Here is a 17387-nt window from a genome sequence, read left to right on the forward strand (position 1 = left end):
AGCTTTGATATTTCAAGACGACGTACAAAAAGGGTTGATTTAATCATTTATGACAAGAACTCATTTTTATCAAAATTGACCTTCTAACTTAATTTGGCAATATCTCAGTTCAAACCTTTTCACCATCCGACTGATTATGTCATTCACTGTAACAAATAAGAATTTCGTTTTCTTCTAAAACTGTTCACAAAAATTGCTGAAATAACAAGATCACTTTTTTAAAAAATGAAACAAATATCAGTGAAATAAAATTAAATCAAATAATATAATTCATCAAATCGGGTTTATATGTTATACAAGACTTTTTTTAATTTGGCATAATATGTCTTTGAGCACAACCTCACTCCCCCCCCCCCCCCCCCCCCCCCCCTCTCTCTCTCTCTCTCTCTTTTTTTTTTTTTTCTCTCCAAAGACCACAAAGTCGAACTAGAAGGTAGACTCACCCAACCCAATCTGCAAACTCCATGGTGTTGGGTACCGTTGCACTGAGTAAGATGACATTGACATGACTGGGCAACATGATGAGAACTTCTTCCCAAACCACTCCTCGTTCGGAGTCATTGATGTAGTGAACCTCATCAAAGATAACCCACTCAAGGTCTCGTATCACATCGGACCCATTATACAACATGGACCTGGGCAGGGATATAGAGGATGTTAAGTCAATATTCAATTCACATGAGCATGAGACTACTTCTTCTTTCAGCTTATCCAGCATTTTGCACGGTTGCCATAATGAATGCCCCATCTCCAAGCATCTCGGTTCATAGCATCATCTTCCTCCAGGCCCAGTTCTTTCAAATCATCCTTTTCCCTATCACATGAGCATGAGACATCATACTTAACACATCTATAGCCTATATACATCATTTGGCTGAGCAAACTTGTTTCAGGCCCCCATTTTTATCCAGCACAGTGAATGATTAAAAAGTAGTATTGGACCCGCATCCAACAGAAAAAAGATAAGCAACTTTCACTGCAGAAAATAAGATTAACTCAAGATACAATCAGCTCGATGATTAATTCTTTATCATCCATTTTACACATTGCTGTATTTTGTTTATATTTTAATAGTTTAATAGAATAGACCTGCCTAGTTCAAATTTCAAAAACGTGTAACCAAAAGCAGAAAAATCTGTAATTTGAGACAAAAATGTGTAGTTCATAAATTGACCAGTAAATCACTAATAATTTACTCAAATCTGGTCTACAAGCCAATATATGCACACCCAGTCTTGTCAGTATTAGCAAAATTATCTATTTTCCCAATAAGCATGCAGTGTAAACAACCTTGTGTCTGCTTAGATGAGTGGAAATGTCGACGATTAACTTTTTAATGAATCTATTTACTTTTACAATTTTAGAAAAATAGCACCAATCATGAAAATGTGTAATGATAGTGAAATATGTAATCGTGTAATTGAGATCCAAAATGTGTAATTTTACGCAAGATGGCTAATACTAGGCAGGGTTGATAGAGCCTTTACTATTACCCAGCTTAAATAATACATGAATGTCGTACCTAAAAAACTGAACAAAGGGCAAAACAGACCACACCCTCACAATCCAATTTCAAAACAGAGAATGGCCAAACAACGCACGAACATGTAGAAAGATAACAATTACTACAAATACAACTTCTGCTGCTACAACTTCTTCTAACAAATCGAACCGTTTAAGGTGTTTTTATCGAAGTATGGACTGCTTATGGTCTTATGGATTTGAACATGCTTTACCTGAGAATTTCTGTCGTCATAATGAGACATGAAGCTGTCTGATTAAGCTGCACATCTCCTGTCACAAGCCCAACGTCGCCAAATGTTAATTTGAAGTCTCTGTATTTCTGGTTGGATAATGCTTTGATGGGGGATGTGTAAATTGTTCTGAGAAAAAAGGTAAAGAAAGAACAGTACTTTTACATTTTTTAATTGGATTATTATGTAGAATCTGTCAATTAATTTATGAAATTTAATAATTTTTAAACACAGGTACATTTCACAAAAAATAATACCAACTCTTAAAAAATGATATGGTCAACCAACTGATGGATATATGTAAGACTTATTCACAATAACAATCTTGACACTTTGATTTTAATGACTACTATACCACACATGGTTTAAAACTTGACTATTAAATTAATCTTATGTGAGTAACTATCTCAACCTGAAGTTATGCCTCTGATTCAAAAATAGCCTTTGAAACAACCCACCTCACATAATGTGCAGGAGTTGTAACTAATATACCACACAATGAAAAATGAAATTTAAGACTAAAACATAAAGTTTGATTTAAAATCAATATTCTTTTATTGGTAAAAAATGAATATGTTTTTATTTTAAACTGCAAACTAATTATGAGTTCAATTGCTGTTATCTGATCCCTCGAGACTTAAAACCAGATTGAAGAAGCAGGGCACAGAAATTATAATAAAAAAATAGATGTGCCAATATTTATTATGTACATACTTGGTCATATGCTTCATAGAAAGAGCTATGGCGTATTCAGCCACAACAGTTTTGCCAGCTGATGTGTGGGCTGCTACAAAGACACTCTCGTGGTTTTCCAGACACAAAATGGCTTGTTTTTGAAATATGTCCAGCTCAAATGGCCACTATGATAAGAATTTGAAGATAAAAGATTAATAAAATGTAAAATATTCAAGATGCTAATTTTAGAAATATATTTATATTGAGAAAGATGTAAGAAATAAATAGTTCTAACATCATTATGAATACTTACACCAATTCAATTTCTTCAAAAATTGTGAATCTTTTTTTAACAAACACCAAAACTAAATAAGTTGAGGTTCCCGATCATTAAATCAATAAAATGGTCAGGAGAGTAAGCAATCCCCACACATTCGCAAATTATTAAAACAGGACAGTAAATGTTCATAGGCACTGTTATTTATAAATAAAAACCATACCCATTCTATCAAAATATTTATTTTTCATAACAGTAAGTAAACAATTCTAATGCCTGCATTTTGCCAATGACAAAGAAAGAAAGAAAAATATATTTTCATTGTACTCTGTTAAATACAGGTACTCATTTAAGGAATCATATAAGGTAGCAAGTATTTTTTTAAAGGAAAAAAAAAAAAAAAAAAAGCCAACAACAAGATAGCAGCTAACCTTGTAAGCCATATCCGGAATCCTTTTGTAAAAGTCGTGGACAGGTTCATTGGTATCCAGATTAACAGACCATTCATACTTTTTGGGTAGCAGGACTGGCTTTTTTATTTCTGTTTCCTCCCTTTCTGGCACCTGTACAGAATTGCAGAGTTGCATTATTGAGAGAGAGAGAGAGAGAGAGAGAGAGAGAGAGAGAGAGAGAGAGAGAGAGAGAGAGAGAGAGAGAGAGAGAGAGAGAGAGAGAGAGAGAGAGAGAGAGAGAGATACAATAGAATATATAATTCTGGACTTTAGTGTCATGAATCATGAGTACAGTGTTCCCATATTGCAGAACTTTTTTCCCGGAAAAATCACAAATCACTATGCTTCAAGATAAAAAAGAATGAAAAACAATTATAAATAAATAAATGAGACATACCTGCACTAGGTTTTCTAGATTGGCTGGTCCTTCCATATTGCTTACATCAACTGCGTCAGACTGGAAAGAAAATTTGATTAAAAAGAAAAATATATTATTAACTTTTAATTCATCCAAGACCACTGTTTCACGAGCAAAACATGCTACAAATTAAAGACCTCCTCTTTAAATTGGTGTTTTCAAAAATGTTTACAGAAGAAAATTTAACAAATAGTCAGAGGAAGAGAGAATTAGTGTGTTATATATTGACCATGGATGCAATGTTCAACATGGTCTTCATCAGTAATAATTATTGCAAATCTAGCCTCATCATGGTGTCCTTGGGCAAGGTATTATACACAAAGTACCTCATTCAACTCAGATTTGAATATATCCCTGACTATAAGCAGTGATGATATCATAAGAGTGAAAGTAAAACAGGCTACTTACACTGTAGAAAATAATAATCTGGTGACTTATAGCCTGCTAGGAAATAAAGGCAGCATTAAGACATACATTGAGCATTTTAAAATTACAAAATTAACTTTAGTTATACAAAGAGAGAGAGAGAGAGATTCACCTCATCTGTCAATGGTGTTTCTTGTTGCTTCCCTTCCTCCTCATCATCATCACTGTCACCAAAATCCAAATCATCTACTCCAGCCATGATATCAGCAAGACTGACCACATGTCCTGATGATGACCCAGTTTGTGTGTCCAATTCATTAGCCTTGCAAAGAGGACCAGTGAGAATAAAACTAAATTAAATTCATCTTCATTAGCAGTGACTCATTACTTACATCTTCCACTTTTTCACGTGATCTTGATTCTTCAAGGATGATAAAACAACACACCCCCCCCCCCCCCCCCCCCCCCGTTTTGAAATGTAATTTCTTCATGGTTAAAAGTTGTTATAATGGAATTTTTAGCAAATACGCACGACAATAAATTAGTAAATTGGCTTGTTTTGCATATCAATCTTCAAATCAATCACATCTTTCAAAATGTTTATAGACATGTTATACACTTTCCAGCCAAAAGAAATAAGTAATCAAGTAGTTGATATCTTTAAAAAATGAAAAATAAGTAATAATAACAATGATGACGATAATAATAATAATAATAATAATAATAATAATAATAAGAAGAAGAAGAAGAAGAAGAAGAAGAAGAAGAAGAAGAAGAAGAAGAAGAAGAAGAAGAAGAAGAAGAAGAAGAAGAAGAAGAAGAAGAAGAAGAAGAAGAAGAAGAAGAAGAAGAAGAAGAAGAAGAAGAAGAATGGAAAAGATTAAGAAGAAGAAGAAGAAGAAGAAGAAGAAGAAGAAGAAGAAGAAGAAGAAGAAGAAGAAGAAGAAGAAGAAGAAGAAGAAGAAGAAGAAGAAGAAGAAGAAGAAGAAGAAGAAGAAGAAGAATGGAAAAGATTCACCCTTGCTTTAGGATGGAGTTCATAAATTGACATTATTCACCCAATAACCAGAAAATTACTTAAGAAATCATCCAACCTTTGCACTCTGACTGTCTTTTCCTAATGTGAGATTAATGTCCTTTGTCGAGAATTTCATCCCTGTTTCAAATCCAGGAGGAGTTGTTAAGTAGTTATTTTCTGAAGTTGGGCAGATATGTATGACGTTTTCATTATTACATGTTGAAAATAAGGAAAAGGAAGATGGTGGCTACGATGTATTCATTTTATTTCCTTGATGGGTTCAACCAGAAATGCATAAACAATGACTCGTAGTGATTCACTACATCCCTCCTCCCTTAAATGGAAATACAATTTTGTTTACACTGAACCATTATCATTAAAAACATTTAATAATCAAACTAACAAAACAAAAACAGTAGCTTGTGTAGGTAACACTAAGTAACATACATATATAACTTATATAAGAGACAACATTACAAGTCAAGCCTGTTAGGTGGTTTTCTGGTTCGACTGCTGCACCTCAACATGATCAATAATGGTCCAAGACTTTATTATAACCTTAAGGTTTATATTCATACACAAATGTACAACAAACCATTGTGCAACTGTAGGTTTAATTGATCCTTCTCTTCAGTGGTTTGTGCAGTCTCTGTCAGTAAATCATTGAGATCCAAGTCTTCGACTTTCTCGTTTTCCATACCACCTGAGATATTTGAATATTAGATTTATAATTTCTAAAAAAAACATTAAAAATACAAATATAAATTAATGGTACAAGCGAGTCATTAAATGAGGTTCAAAGTTTGACTCACTTACTACTTTTAGTGCACCAAGTCAGTTTGCCATTTTCTTAGACATATTTTCTCTTGCCTAAATTTGCAAAACAGTTGATAGATTTATTAGTTTAATTTTTTTATTTCATTTTTTTTTTTTTTTTTTTTGGTGGTCTTTTATTCTTTCTACTCTCAATATTTTTTTTTCACATTTTGAATTCATCTATTTACATATTTTTGGATAAATCCATGAGAATTAATGATATTATTATTACAAAAAGTGGTACATAAGAAAAAAAAATTCTATCTGTCTGCAGGAGAGACACAACTTTTGAAACTTTTCAATCTTCAGGAAAAAAAAAAAATCAAACAGAAATTCAAACCACAACTGTCCAATCATAAGCTATCACCCCAGTATATTGACAACACCATTATACAGTACAGAGTTGTGCAAACATAGCTCCTTACCAAGAACTATCTGACAGTAGTAAAAAACTGCAGAAGGAATAACAGAGAATCAAACTATGTCCATTTTGCACCAATATTAAATCTTAACAAACGTGAAATGCCAAATTTTGGGAGTTGAATGAAAGCAAATTGTACAGAAATACGAAGGATAAGCAAATGCCTTTTACCACATCAAATGAGAGTGACTGCTCATTATATACTCGTATCAAAAAAAAATTGTTTTGAAAATGGAGTCCACTATAATTCCCATTCAATGATTAAGCTCATAACAGTTCCCGTTCCTTTACAAAGTAACTGAAAAAGAAACTAGTTTTGAGGAAGACACTAAGGATATTCTGGCCAAAAATCATCTCAAATAGCGAGTTGATGAAGAGAACAAGGCCAGAACCTGTGTAGAACCAGGCCACATCCTGCGGATGAACCATGATGCTATACCAAGGGTTGGCCTCAGATGGACCCCAAAGGCAACAAATAGGGAGACAGGAGCGTGATATGAAAGCCCTTATGTCGAAGATGGCAGCAGACTGTGTCAGCCTGATATGCAGCTGAAGCACCAGAAGTCAGAAGTGTGAATTTAAAATTATAAATTTGAAACTTAGAATTATTATCCTCATTACTATCAGTATTATTATCATCATTATAACTACTATTTTAATTACTTTTTTCCCCCCTATTACAAGAGCTGAAACCTAACAATAATTGCCTATTTGGACAATAAAAATTATTATGATTATTATTATTATTCTCTGACATGACATAAACATTTATAATCAATCTAAGCAATTTAAAGATAAAAAGGTAGTTCATATACCTGGCCAGAAAGGGAGGTTACCACTAGATCCACGTAAATCCTGTTGACATCTGGCACTAGATATATCAGGGGCTCGTCTCATTGACAGGGAATTCCTGGGTGTATCTGAAGAGTCTGGTATCAGTTCCTGAAAAGGCATACCGTTGTCCTATGAATTCATCTGTATTCACAGTTTTCTTAATTAAACATTCAAAATCAGTATATATTTATGTGCAAACGAAAGAAACAAGGAATGCAAATATGAGCTTTTACTGCCTAACACAGTTTTTTTTTGTTTTTTTTTTGGGGGGGGGGGGGGGGTTGTTAAGAAAAATTGCTTTAGACAGTCAATTCCAAAAAATATTTCTTAGTAACTTAAGTTCAACTTAAGTGAAAATAAATAAACTTGTTTGATTGCCCATTCAGGTGCATATGAGATAATTAAAGTATACATCGTTTGTCTGTGACTATGTGATGCAGTCCTACATCTTGTAACAAACGCAAACAGTATTGAAAAAAAACAAAACAAAACTAGAGCATTTATATAACACAATATCCACTAAACATGCTCAAAGTGCTTTACAAGGGGTCCCAAGCCAACAGCAACACTTACAATGTAGGACGAGACATGACATTGTTAGGCAATATTACAATTTTTTTCCAACAGAGACCACACTGTTAACGGCAAGGTACTCATTTTTACACATGAGTACAGTGACAGACTGTGAGCGAAGAGTCTTTCCAAGGTCTCAACTATGCGCCACCTGGAGCATTCTTGAACCTTTACCCTCCAGTCTGAAGGTGAGAGTCAGACTACTAGACAAATAGCCAAACTCAAATGTGATTGAGTATCTGGCAATAGACAGTAAAAGATTATCGTAAAAAAAAAAAATCCTAATATGAAAAAAGGATGCCCTAAATGCAACTTGTACAGTATGGTGTGAGTAGTTCAGATCTGCTTACAGGAAATGAAACAATTTGTAGTTTTTAAGGGTGAAGGGGGCTGGGAGGTAGAAGAATTCGCTTTCTAGCTCTATAACGAGATCATCATCAATTATTACCTGATGGAATTAAATAAAAGCCTACATAAGCAAATTTTCCTTACAATATGTCATATTGAATAAAAAAATGTATATGTTCTTCAGGAGTTGGGGTCAAATATTCGTAGTTCTACCAATTTTCCATACAAGTCTGGGTGGTGAAAATGTACTTTATAGATGCACATAGTTGTTCTCTTTTACTAGTATGTTTACTTTTATATTCATAATTGTCTTGTCTCTACAGAGATTTGCAATCGAAAACAGGAGAAATTAATCATATATTTGAAAGGACATTTGCATACAGGATTTACCTCATTGAACCGTAGTAGTTTTCCATTTCGCGGATCTCTCTCTGCCTGTATTGTGGTAAGTAAGGGACACAACTCTGCATGTAAAAGTCTGTCATACTGGGGCTCACGAGGAATGAATCTGTGAATGTAAATCATAGCTTATCTTTGTGATGGTAAAATTAATTCAATACTATATTCATAGTGATAGAACAATAAGATAAATTGATTAGCATGTTTGTAATAGTATAACAATAAAACTAAACGAGTAGTGTGTTCCCCACACTATATAGAAACAATTTCTGATAAAATGAGTTCATAATGAATTGCTATGAATAACTGAGATGTTTCCAACTGCGCCCTAAGACTCGTAGAGCCATTGGCGGGATCCTAGACAAATTAAAAGATACAAATTCTTTTTAATATGATAAATATAGAGGCAGGGGTGGGAGTAATGGCGAAGTCTGAGCAACCCGGGAACAAACTGAACTTCAGGCAGGTTTTATTTGTTTTTTCTTGTGTCATGACTCCCTGGGGTTTAGCCTCATATTTCAATGATTTGTACAAAATGAGTGATGTCTGTGACATTGTATATTTGCTCAATGGATTATCTATATTCCATCTGGGAATGTTGGGACATTTTGCAATGCTGATTGAAAACCTATTCTGTTATAACAGGGACCCTAAAACCATATGTCAAGCTGTGAGAAAAGTTCATTCTTATACCATTCATCACAAAAAAAAAAACGACCATGTTAAGCTATTTTGAAAAGCTACGGAAAAATAAAACTTTTATCAGCCTCTGATGTTAAATAATGACAAATAGTTAACACTGAGATGCAAACAGAATAATGGGAATACCTTTTTAGAGTTTGAAAAAATGACTATTTTTGGTGGCATAACAGTAATTGTCGATTTATAAATAGACAGTGCAAAATTCAAAAACTTGTGCATTGCCTTAGTTAAACATTATTTAAAATTCCAAGGAAATTGGACTGCAATGAAAAATATTCAGAGGATAAATAAAAGGTGCCCCTAAGAAAGCAGTTAATTGTGTAACATGAAACAAACATGTAACAATAATCAATAGAAATATGATGTTTGGATGATATTCTTGTCTACATAAAGGACTTCCTGTCTGTACATTCACTACTGGGTAAAAAATAGAAGGGATAGAATAAGTAGGGGGGGGGGGGGGGGGAAGAGGGAAGGGGACACAATCTGATTGTCACATGAATGCAACCTGGATCCCTTAACACTAATCATTCTCTTAATTTTTTACCTAAAAAAAAACATTCAGAGACTATTTCTACATCGCCTTTATGAACAGCAAAATACCTTTGGCAATTAGAAAAATGGTGCATGGGAAGGCATTCTGGAGATGTAAGTAGATTCTCCACCTCTGATTCCAAAGATAGTAGGACTGGTGGGATGCCGGCGGGAAGCTGAAAGCACAAAAATGACTTGACGGTCAACAAAATATATTTGAAAAATAATAGTGATAAGGATGAAGATTATATTTAAAATAGAAAAAAAAAATTAAAAAGAAACCACTATAACAGAAAATAGATGATAAGAAGAAGAAGAAAAAGAAGAAGAAGAAGAAGAAGAAGAAGAAGAAGAAGAAGAAGAAGAAGAAGAAGAAGAAGAAGAAGAAGAAGAAGAAAAAAAAAGAAGAAGAGAGAAGAAGAAACAGCAGCAGCAACAAAACAACAATTTTCTTACTACAAACAAAATGTTGGATATGATGTTAATTACAAAAGTATTTTGTCCTTTTTCGAAGCTGTTATATTCATTACTGTTAATTACTTTTCACATTCCACAGCTTCTCGTATATCACTTTGACTAAGAATACAACGATGTGCGACAAAATTAGTACAGACTCTTCATGATATATGAAAAAATATTAAAATGTCTGGCCCTTTCAACAATAAAATATAGAAGAAAGAGAGGTGAGTTAATTTAATTACATAAATTATAGTTCACGGTCTTGATAACATAAAATGCAATGATTTTTTTTTTTTACTGCCAAAACATGGAACCGTCTGAAATTTCAAATTAAAAATGCTAAAGATATTTATTAATGAATATAAAAAAGCCCTTAATGGGGAATTTTTGCCTTAATATACATATATGACTGAGCTTACATATGTCAATAATAAGAACAGATGTATTACTGTGTGTCTTGTCTAATTTTCTTCAATGCTTTTATCTGTTTCTCCATTTTTGATATTTTTATCTCAAAGGTAATGTCCAACATATTTAAGGATCGCTGGGTCCACTTCAAAGCCTAATTACTGATACAATAAATAAATAATAATTACAGTGCATTGTGTTAAAGTGAATATAAATGACATTCCTGTGACATGTATTTATTGTTTATTTCTGGAATGCATTCAAAGCACTTTAAAATATTCATATCATTAAGTAACCATAATATAAATCATAAGATGACATGCAGCTTTTTAAGCTATGTTTACACTATCTGTGTAAACAAAGACAATGATGTTCTACAACAGGAGGAACCTACACATTTTACATCTATCTCTAATAGGACTTGGGTGTCCCATATCTCCGTTGCTATAGAACTCTCTTCATATACAAAGGGAATGAGATTGGGTGAAATGCTGCAGTGACCCCGTTGGAAGGAAATTTTTTAATGTGGACCGGCTTTTGCCATGTAATTAGACTATTTAAATTTGTTTTCAAACAACAGGACCTAGAATTAAAGTCAAGTATGTCAGATATGAAGACTTACCACAATACACAGTGATATTATAACACAAAGATTTACCGTAACCAAAGGAAAAGTGCTTGAAGGTCCTTCATCTTTTTCATCTATATCAACAGGCAAAATATCAAAGTTGCCCTCTGATCCTTTCTGCACTAGATCAAATTTCAAATTGGCAATCTCATTCTTAGCAGTTGATGAATCCATTATGATCAGTCAGTAGTTTGGAGTTTCAAATCATGTCCAATAAATTAATAATTTCACCAGAAGAAGCCAATGAGGGTAAAACATACAAGTATTGAGATAATCTGAATCTGAGAGAGTAAAACAAAAAGACATAAAAATGGTGAAAGTGTTCTTATTTTTTAATTTTTTAAAATGTAGCCTTCATAAAGAAAACGGCAATCTGAGTAGAAAAAAAAATAATCATAAAAAAGTTGTAAAAATATTATTAAATGTATTTATTTCAATAAAGCAGCCAAAGGTGATTCACTTGGTAATCAAGAAGTTGAGTTATTTAATGTAATTTTGTTAATATTATTTTTTTTCCTCTTCTCTTTTTTTTTTTTTTTTTTGCAAGCAACAAGTACAACAATGATAGAATTATTAAATCAGCGCCCCAAGTCCCCAATGTCATTGACTGCTTCAACTCTGTGTTCGCAAGATGTGGCCATCATAACGTCACAAAGATAAGTGGTGATGCTTCTCATCCATTGTAAAAACATGTAAAAATATCCCAGAGAAGCACAAAGCTCAAGAGACATCCGGGCCATTACTTCCACTCGGCATCACGCTTTATTCAGAACTGTGATCTGTAGTCATTCAACACCTGTCATTTTCTTTTTAAAATCACTTTATCATCTTTCATTGTTGATAAAAAGGTATATCTACACAGAATTAATTTTTATATTATCTATCCTTTCTTGCCATATCTATATATAAATATACCATATATTATTAAGTATAAATATTAATTTTATTGAAGTGCCTATTTGTCATACAACTACAAACAGGAAAAACGACCACCACTCCCTATTTGTACTGAAATCTTTTTTTAATTTCAACTTTCACTTTCAAACTTGGGCCAAGGTTGCATTTGCATTGTTGATACACAAGTCTCTGAAAAAAAACACTTCTTTTATGTTGAAGGTAAAATTTGTGAGCTTACAGCTCTGTGGATTCTCTATTTTCGTGAACAAAATGTTGTTTTCAGTCAAATGTCGTAAAACACTTAAAAACAGGAGTTATATGAAGCTAAAATTTGGTAATTTTCAAATGCATTTATTTTCATTTTATTTCCAGCATGTTTAAAAAAAAAAAGTTTGTTGTTAGAATATCTAAACTGCATTCATGCCAAATTTCAGGGCTCTATATCTATGGGCAGACACTTTTTAACTCTGCGCTGAAATGCCATGTTTTCATTATCATCTCATCACGCCTGCCAAACGACATGGGATATTCATTTAGATATCTTTTAATTTACATATTTATAATCTTAAATTTAGTCCATAATGTTTTCAGTATATTTTTACTTTAAATACATACTTTCCAACTTTTTTTCAAAGGGCATTTTATAGTTTTTATGGAAAAAGTTTAGATTTCTTTTCTTCGCAAAATCTGATAAATAGTATGTGCGGCTATATGGTCTTGTGGTATGATACTCGCTTTCGGATCGGAAGGTCCTGGGTTCGAGCCTCGCGCTCGACAGATAGTTGAGTCCTTGGAAAAGGCTCTTTACTCATTTTCTCTCATCATACTCAGGTGTACAATGAGTATCTGGCCGTTAACAGCGTTGTCTTTGTCCGAAAAATTGTAATATCTCCTAACAGGCATGTTCCGTCCTACATGTTAAATGTTGCTGTTGACCAGGGCCCCTTGTAAAGCGCTTGAGCACATTTAGGGGATATTGCGCTATATAAAGCTCATTTCAAAAAATAATAATAATATCGATATTTTAAAAATTCCAATTGCTATATTTTTATTCCATTTTGCCATCAATTCATCAAGTTTCTTTCCCATTTGTATAGTATATTTGTTTTAAGTTTTATTCACATTCTAACAGTCTGAATAATTATGGTAAGAAGTTCCATCTATTACTATTAGTTATAAACCTTGACAACTCACACAATGAGAGAGAGAGAGAGAGGGGGGGGGGAGGGATAAAATTATATTAATTTTCAGTCTGAATGATGTAATAGTTATAAACTCAACGTGCTTTAGCAGAAATTTTAAAAGCCAGAACTTTCCTTCCAATTAAAATAGACAAACTCAAACTGCGTTGTGTGAAAGTAAATCCTTTTCAATTTATTTGAACTTTTTCATCTTGCCATTTTATTTATGCAATTAAATTGCCAGGGATAAAAATAAACTTATTATGTCATTATGCCACATGTTTATATCTTTTCATTTAAATTCTGCCTCAAACCCTTCTTTATTCTTTATGATTAAAGTCAAAGCGATTTGCAATTGTTTCAGTTTCAGTGAGATATTGCGGATAAATTATGTAGGCACTTTGATAAAATTTTCAAACTCAAAATATCTTGATTTGACCCAGTCAGGGGGATGGGACTTGAAAAAACATAAAATTTGATACCTTATTTGTTTCTCTACGACCTACGGTTCCAGAGTTATTTATATTTTTCTACTGAAATTTTTTGTCAACTTTACAGAGAGAATCTGTGATCTCACTGCTGCCTCAAAACCAGCATCTCGCGGCGATCGGGAAATTTTGAGTCTTGCAGTCAATATGGCCCACTTATTGTTTTCAGTAATTTTGTTTCAATTAAAAAATAAATGGCCAAGTGTTAGATATCATTTTAAAGGTCAGAAAATAAGCTTTATTTTCATATAAATCATTTTCATGTATGGAAAGTATGGAAGTACGGTAGAATTAATTTTAATTTTGGGGTAAAAATCAGTCTGAAATTTCAGACTTTGACCATAGATGGGTCTACATTTCTAATCAAGATAGAAATAAAATTCAAATTGTTTTGTAAACAGTGTTGCTACTCTTTCATATGACATTGGTTTCGAGTGCATGAGTTACATTTATCTAGATAGATGATTAAAATTAAAATTGAATTTTTGTTAAAGTTAACACCCTACTTTCACTTTCGAACTGGCCTTGGATATTGGAACACCAAGCCATACACATCAACAAGTCTAAAGAAAAAAAAAAAAACCAACAAAACACTCATTTAGGCCGCTTCGATATATGAACGTGCTTTTTAAGAGAATTTTTAAAAACTTACTCTTACAACAAGTTTCAATTTCAACTTTTAGAACTTGAAACTTTTGGATTCGTCACAACGGCGAATTGTTAGGCCGATAGAGATTAGAACAAATGAAAACAATTCAACCCACTAGGGTCTAGACCTATTTAGTAATTAAACCATTGGATCTATCAAGTGACGTGCCGCCTTGAAATGCCTTTCTCCTGGTTCACAAAAGCTATTTGATTCAAATAAATTCAAGTGTATTTTGCACAATTAACATTATCTAGCAGTAGCAGGTTTCTTAGAATTTTCATCCGCAGACGTCGAAATGAAGAGTCGTGGGATTAGACCGTTTGTGCTAATCTGGACAATAAGAGCTCTAGAAAGAGAAACAACCCCAAACGTAATTTTGACAATTCGCCATTCTCTTCACTCTTCTCTAGCCTACTTCTCCAGAAAGAGTGAAAATGGCAACCAAATTATTTTGGACCTTTGCCGGTCCAAGATTGTATAGAGTATATGCAAGAGAAGGTCGACAGGTACAAATATTACAGCACATATTAACATATTCGTTTCAGTAGAACCTATGATCCTTGTTACCATTTGGTGTTTATGTCTGTTCCCCGAATCTTGATTCTTCTGGTGACGTCTGCTAGAGTCGAGACATGACAAAAACCAGAGGACCAGTGCACGATCGGTTGCCTCTTCTTACTCTTTAATTTTTTACAATGGCTTTCAATGAAGACATTTCTGTAAAGTCATTCAGAATGAAGAAAAGTGTGATTTTGTCTTAAATTGAAAGTTTCTAATATACTGAGTTAACCTCTGGGCTCGGGATAACTGGGTGGGGATCCTGACCTCCCATGCCCATATTGGGCAGGGAGGTACATGCTGTGTCTTCTATCCCCCCAACCCGTTTTCCAATTGTTTCCTGTCATTGTCTTGGAATGAGATTACTTAGTTTTGTCCTGATCCTTGCCGGAGTTCCTTGGTGGGAGGGAAACAGTCGAATGTGTTATTTTGGGAGATGATATTTTTTTTCGTTGTAGGTCTAGAGAGGTGGGCCTTTGGCCTACCAACCTCCGTTGCACGTCCAACTCACCTTGAGCATGCATTCACGTAAAATATAAAGATTTTTTTAAAAAACCTACCTCTGTTTCAAAAACTAGCATCTTTCAGCTTTCTAAGAAACATTTTGATTTTTCAGAACTTTAATACGTTAAAAAATACCGGCCAATCTGACCCGTTGAGTCGAATGAAAACGAAATTTTGTTGTTTACACGGTTCAAAGGAAATGCCGTAAATAAGCTTTCATGGACTTCCTGTGTTGTTTTTACAGTGTCACGTGACCGTTTTGAGAAATTTGTCGTCTGCTACAAATAATTAGACCGGTAGGGGGTAGATATTTTCGTTGGAGCAGAGAAAAAGTGAGTATTATTTCTTGGACTTGTAGAGAGGCCTAGGGTCCACCAGCAGTCAAGTTGATTGAATAAAAGAAAAAAAGGCCTTTTTTATCCGCCGCCACCACCACCGTGAGAGTGGAGAGGGGGGGGGGGGGGGGGGGTTGCATGATGAAGACGAAAGGGAGACGTGTGTCGCTTGTGACCTTGGTGACGTAGAGCATGTCAACGATGCTGGCAGATGTTCTTAACCCCTTAACAGGGAAGCAAATTTTTTGCTTTCAGATAATAGTTTGCTTTTATTTTTATTATTGTTAACGGAGAATACAGCTTTTCCACCAAGAGAGCAGTCAGACTATCGCAACTCGGACTTCAATTGTCTATAATCGTTTTGCCGTTACTTGTCTTTTGATGAAAGAGGATTTGGTGTTAGGTCAAAGATCGAATTTCGCCGCTAAAGGTTGCATTGCTACTGGATTTGCTCCCCCCCCCCCCCCCCCCCCCCCCCCCCCTTTTTTTCTTCTTTTTTTTTCAACTTAGTATTGTTGGTTGCTATTTCCTTTTTTTATGATTAGCAAGTGCCGTAGGAGTCTCACGGGATGCAGGAGTACTGCAATTAACCCTTTGCCAGTGACATTGATTTTTTTGTTTTCAAATAATAGTCGTCATTTATATTATTTTTCAACGCAGAAAAAATAAACGTTTCCACCATAAGAGCAGTAAGAATATTGATAAAAAGCGCTTTGAGCACGTTGGGTGGATATTGCCCTATATAAAAGCTCGAGTTTTTAAATTGTAATTTGTTTTTTTGTCTTTTGATGAAAACGGTAAGATTTTATTTTTGGTCCAAGTAAGATTGATATTCGCCTTTAAAAGGTTAAGTTGTTTTGTTTTTTCATTTTTTTTGTTTTGTTTTTCAAATGCGGATACGCTGCTTCTTTTTTTTTCTTTTCCTCAACTGGCAAGCTATCGCTGTACTTACCCGCATGGCTTGCACACACAAAAGGATACATCTAGGTCACAAAACCTTACATCCAGGTCACAAAATCAGACAACTAGGTCACACATCAAGACATCTGTTTCGTTTGTTCCAAGATAGCAAAACAAACCAGACGTCTTGGAGTTCGAAAGAGCTTTCCATAAAATATTTGGTATTTGCAAGACCCCCAGAAACCAATTCCCTATACAGCTCTTGTGCACGGTTACTTATGACCTTGATTTCTTTCGTACCCACCCCCAAAATCCCACTTATTGTGTGTTATAGGCAGAACATAATAAATAGCTGGGCTGCCACATACGTGACTAAATTGGCCAAAGAGAGAATCTATACTTTGGCATTAGACACCAATTACCTGATGTCTTGGTTTTTAATCCTAGCCTAGTGAGAGAGAAAAAACAAAACAATCATACATGTATCTGCAAACAGCAGAACGTTTTCATTTTACATTGAGATGGGAAGGGGAAGGGATAACACTATGATAAGAAAGAGAGAGAGAGAGAGAGAGAGAGAGAGAGAGAGAGAGAGAGAGAGAGAGAGAGAGAGAGATAGAGAGAGAGAGAGAGAGAGAGAGAGAGAGATGGGCGGGGGAATGGGGGGGGGGGGGGGGGGATAGTAAGGGGGAATGGGAAAAGATGAAAGAAACAACGGGTTGCCTGATGACGTAGATCAAAGGATTGTTACAGCGGTGTTCACGGTGCGTACTTCGTGAAATTTTAACCTTTT

At 34.3% G+C, this 17387-nt stretch overlaps 2 protein-coding genes across 3 annotated transcripts in view; one reads left to right on the forward strand and one right to left on the reverse strand.

The window, feature by feature from the left end:
- LOC144979934 (superkiller complex protein 2-like) overlaps positions 1–14615 on the reverse strand; it is a 34030-nt gene extending 19415 nt beyond the window's left edge. Inside the window, exons 1-13 of one of the 2 annotated variants that reach the window (XM_078927254.1) lie at positions 14301–14615; positions 11113–11363; positions 9657–9763; positions 8343–8460; positions 7013–7139; positions 5556–5663; positions 5037–5137; positions 4115–4264; positions 3556–3615; positions 3138–3269; positions 2469–2614; positions 1737–1883; positions 444–635 (exon numbers count right to left, since the gene is read on the reverse strand). In XM_078927254.1, coding sequence (XP_078783380.1) covers positions 444–635; positions 1737–1883; positions 2469–2614; positions 3138–3269; positions 3556–3615; positions 4115–4264; positions 5037–5137; positions 5556–5663; positions 7013–7139; positions 8343–8460; positions 9657–9763; positions 11113–11256 — 1532 coding nt within the window. In that variant the 5' untranslated portion in view covers positions 11257–11363; positions 14301–14615. Of the gene's footprint in view, positions 1–443; positions 636–1736; positions 1884–2468; positions 2615–3137; positions 3270–3555; positions 3616–4114; positions 4265–5036; positions 5138–5555; positions 5664–7012; positions 7140–8342; positions 8461–9656; positions 9764–11112; positions 11364–14300 lie in introns of those variants that run through there. The other variant, XM_078927255.1, reaches the window with a different exon arrangement.
- Positions 14616–14666: 51 nt separating this feature from the next.
- Positions 14667–17387, forward strand: part of LOC144979935 (phosphatidylserine lipase ABHD16A-like) — a 24750-nt gene continuing 22029 nt past the window's right edge. The window contains exon 1 of the mRNA XM_078927256.1: positions 14667–14803. Within this exon, the coding sequence (XP_078783382.1) occupies positions 14732–14803 (72 nt within the window). The 5' untranslated portion in view covers positions 14667–14731. The remainder of the gene's footprint in view (positions 14804–17387) is intronic.

This window comes from Berghia stephanieae, chromosome 9 (genome assembly GCF_034508935.2).
Source record: "Berghia stephanieae isolate SIO BIC M18660-M18661 chromosome 9, UCSD_Bste_1.3, whole genome shotgun sequence".
NCBI lineage: Eukaryota > Metazoa > Mollusca > Gastropoda > Nudibranchia > Aeolidiidae > Berghia > Berghia stephanieae.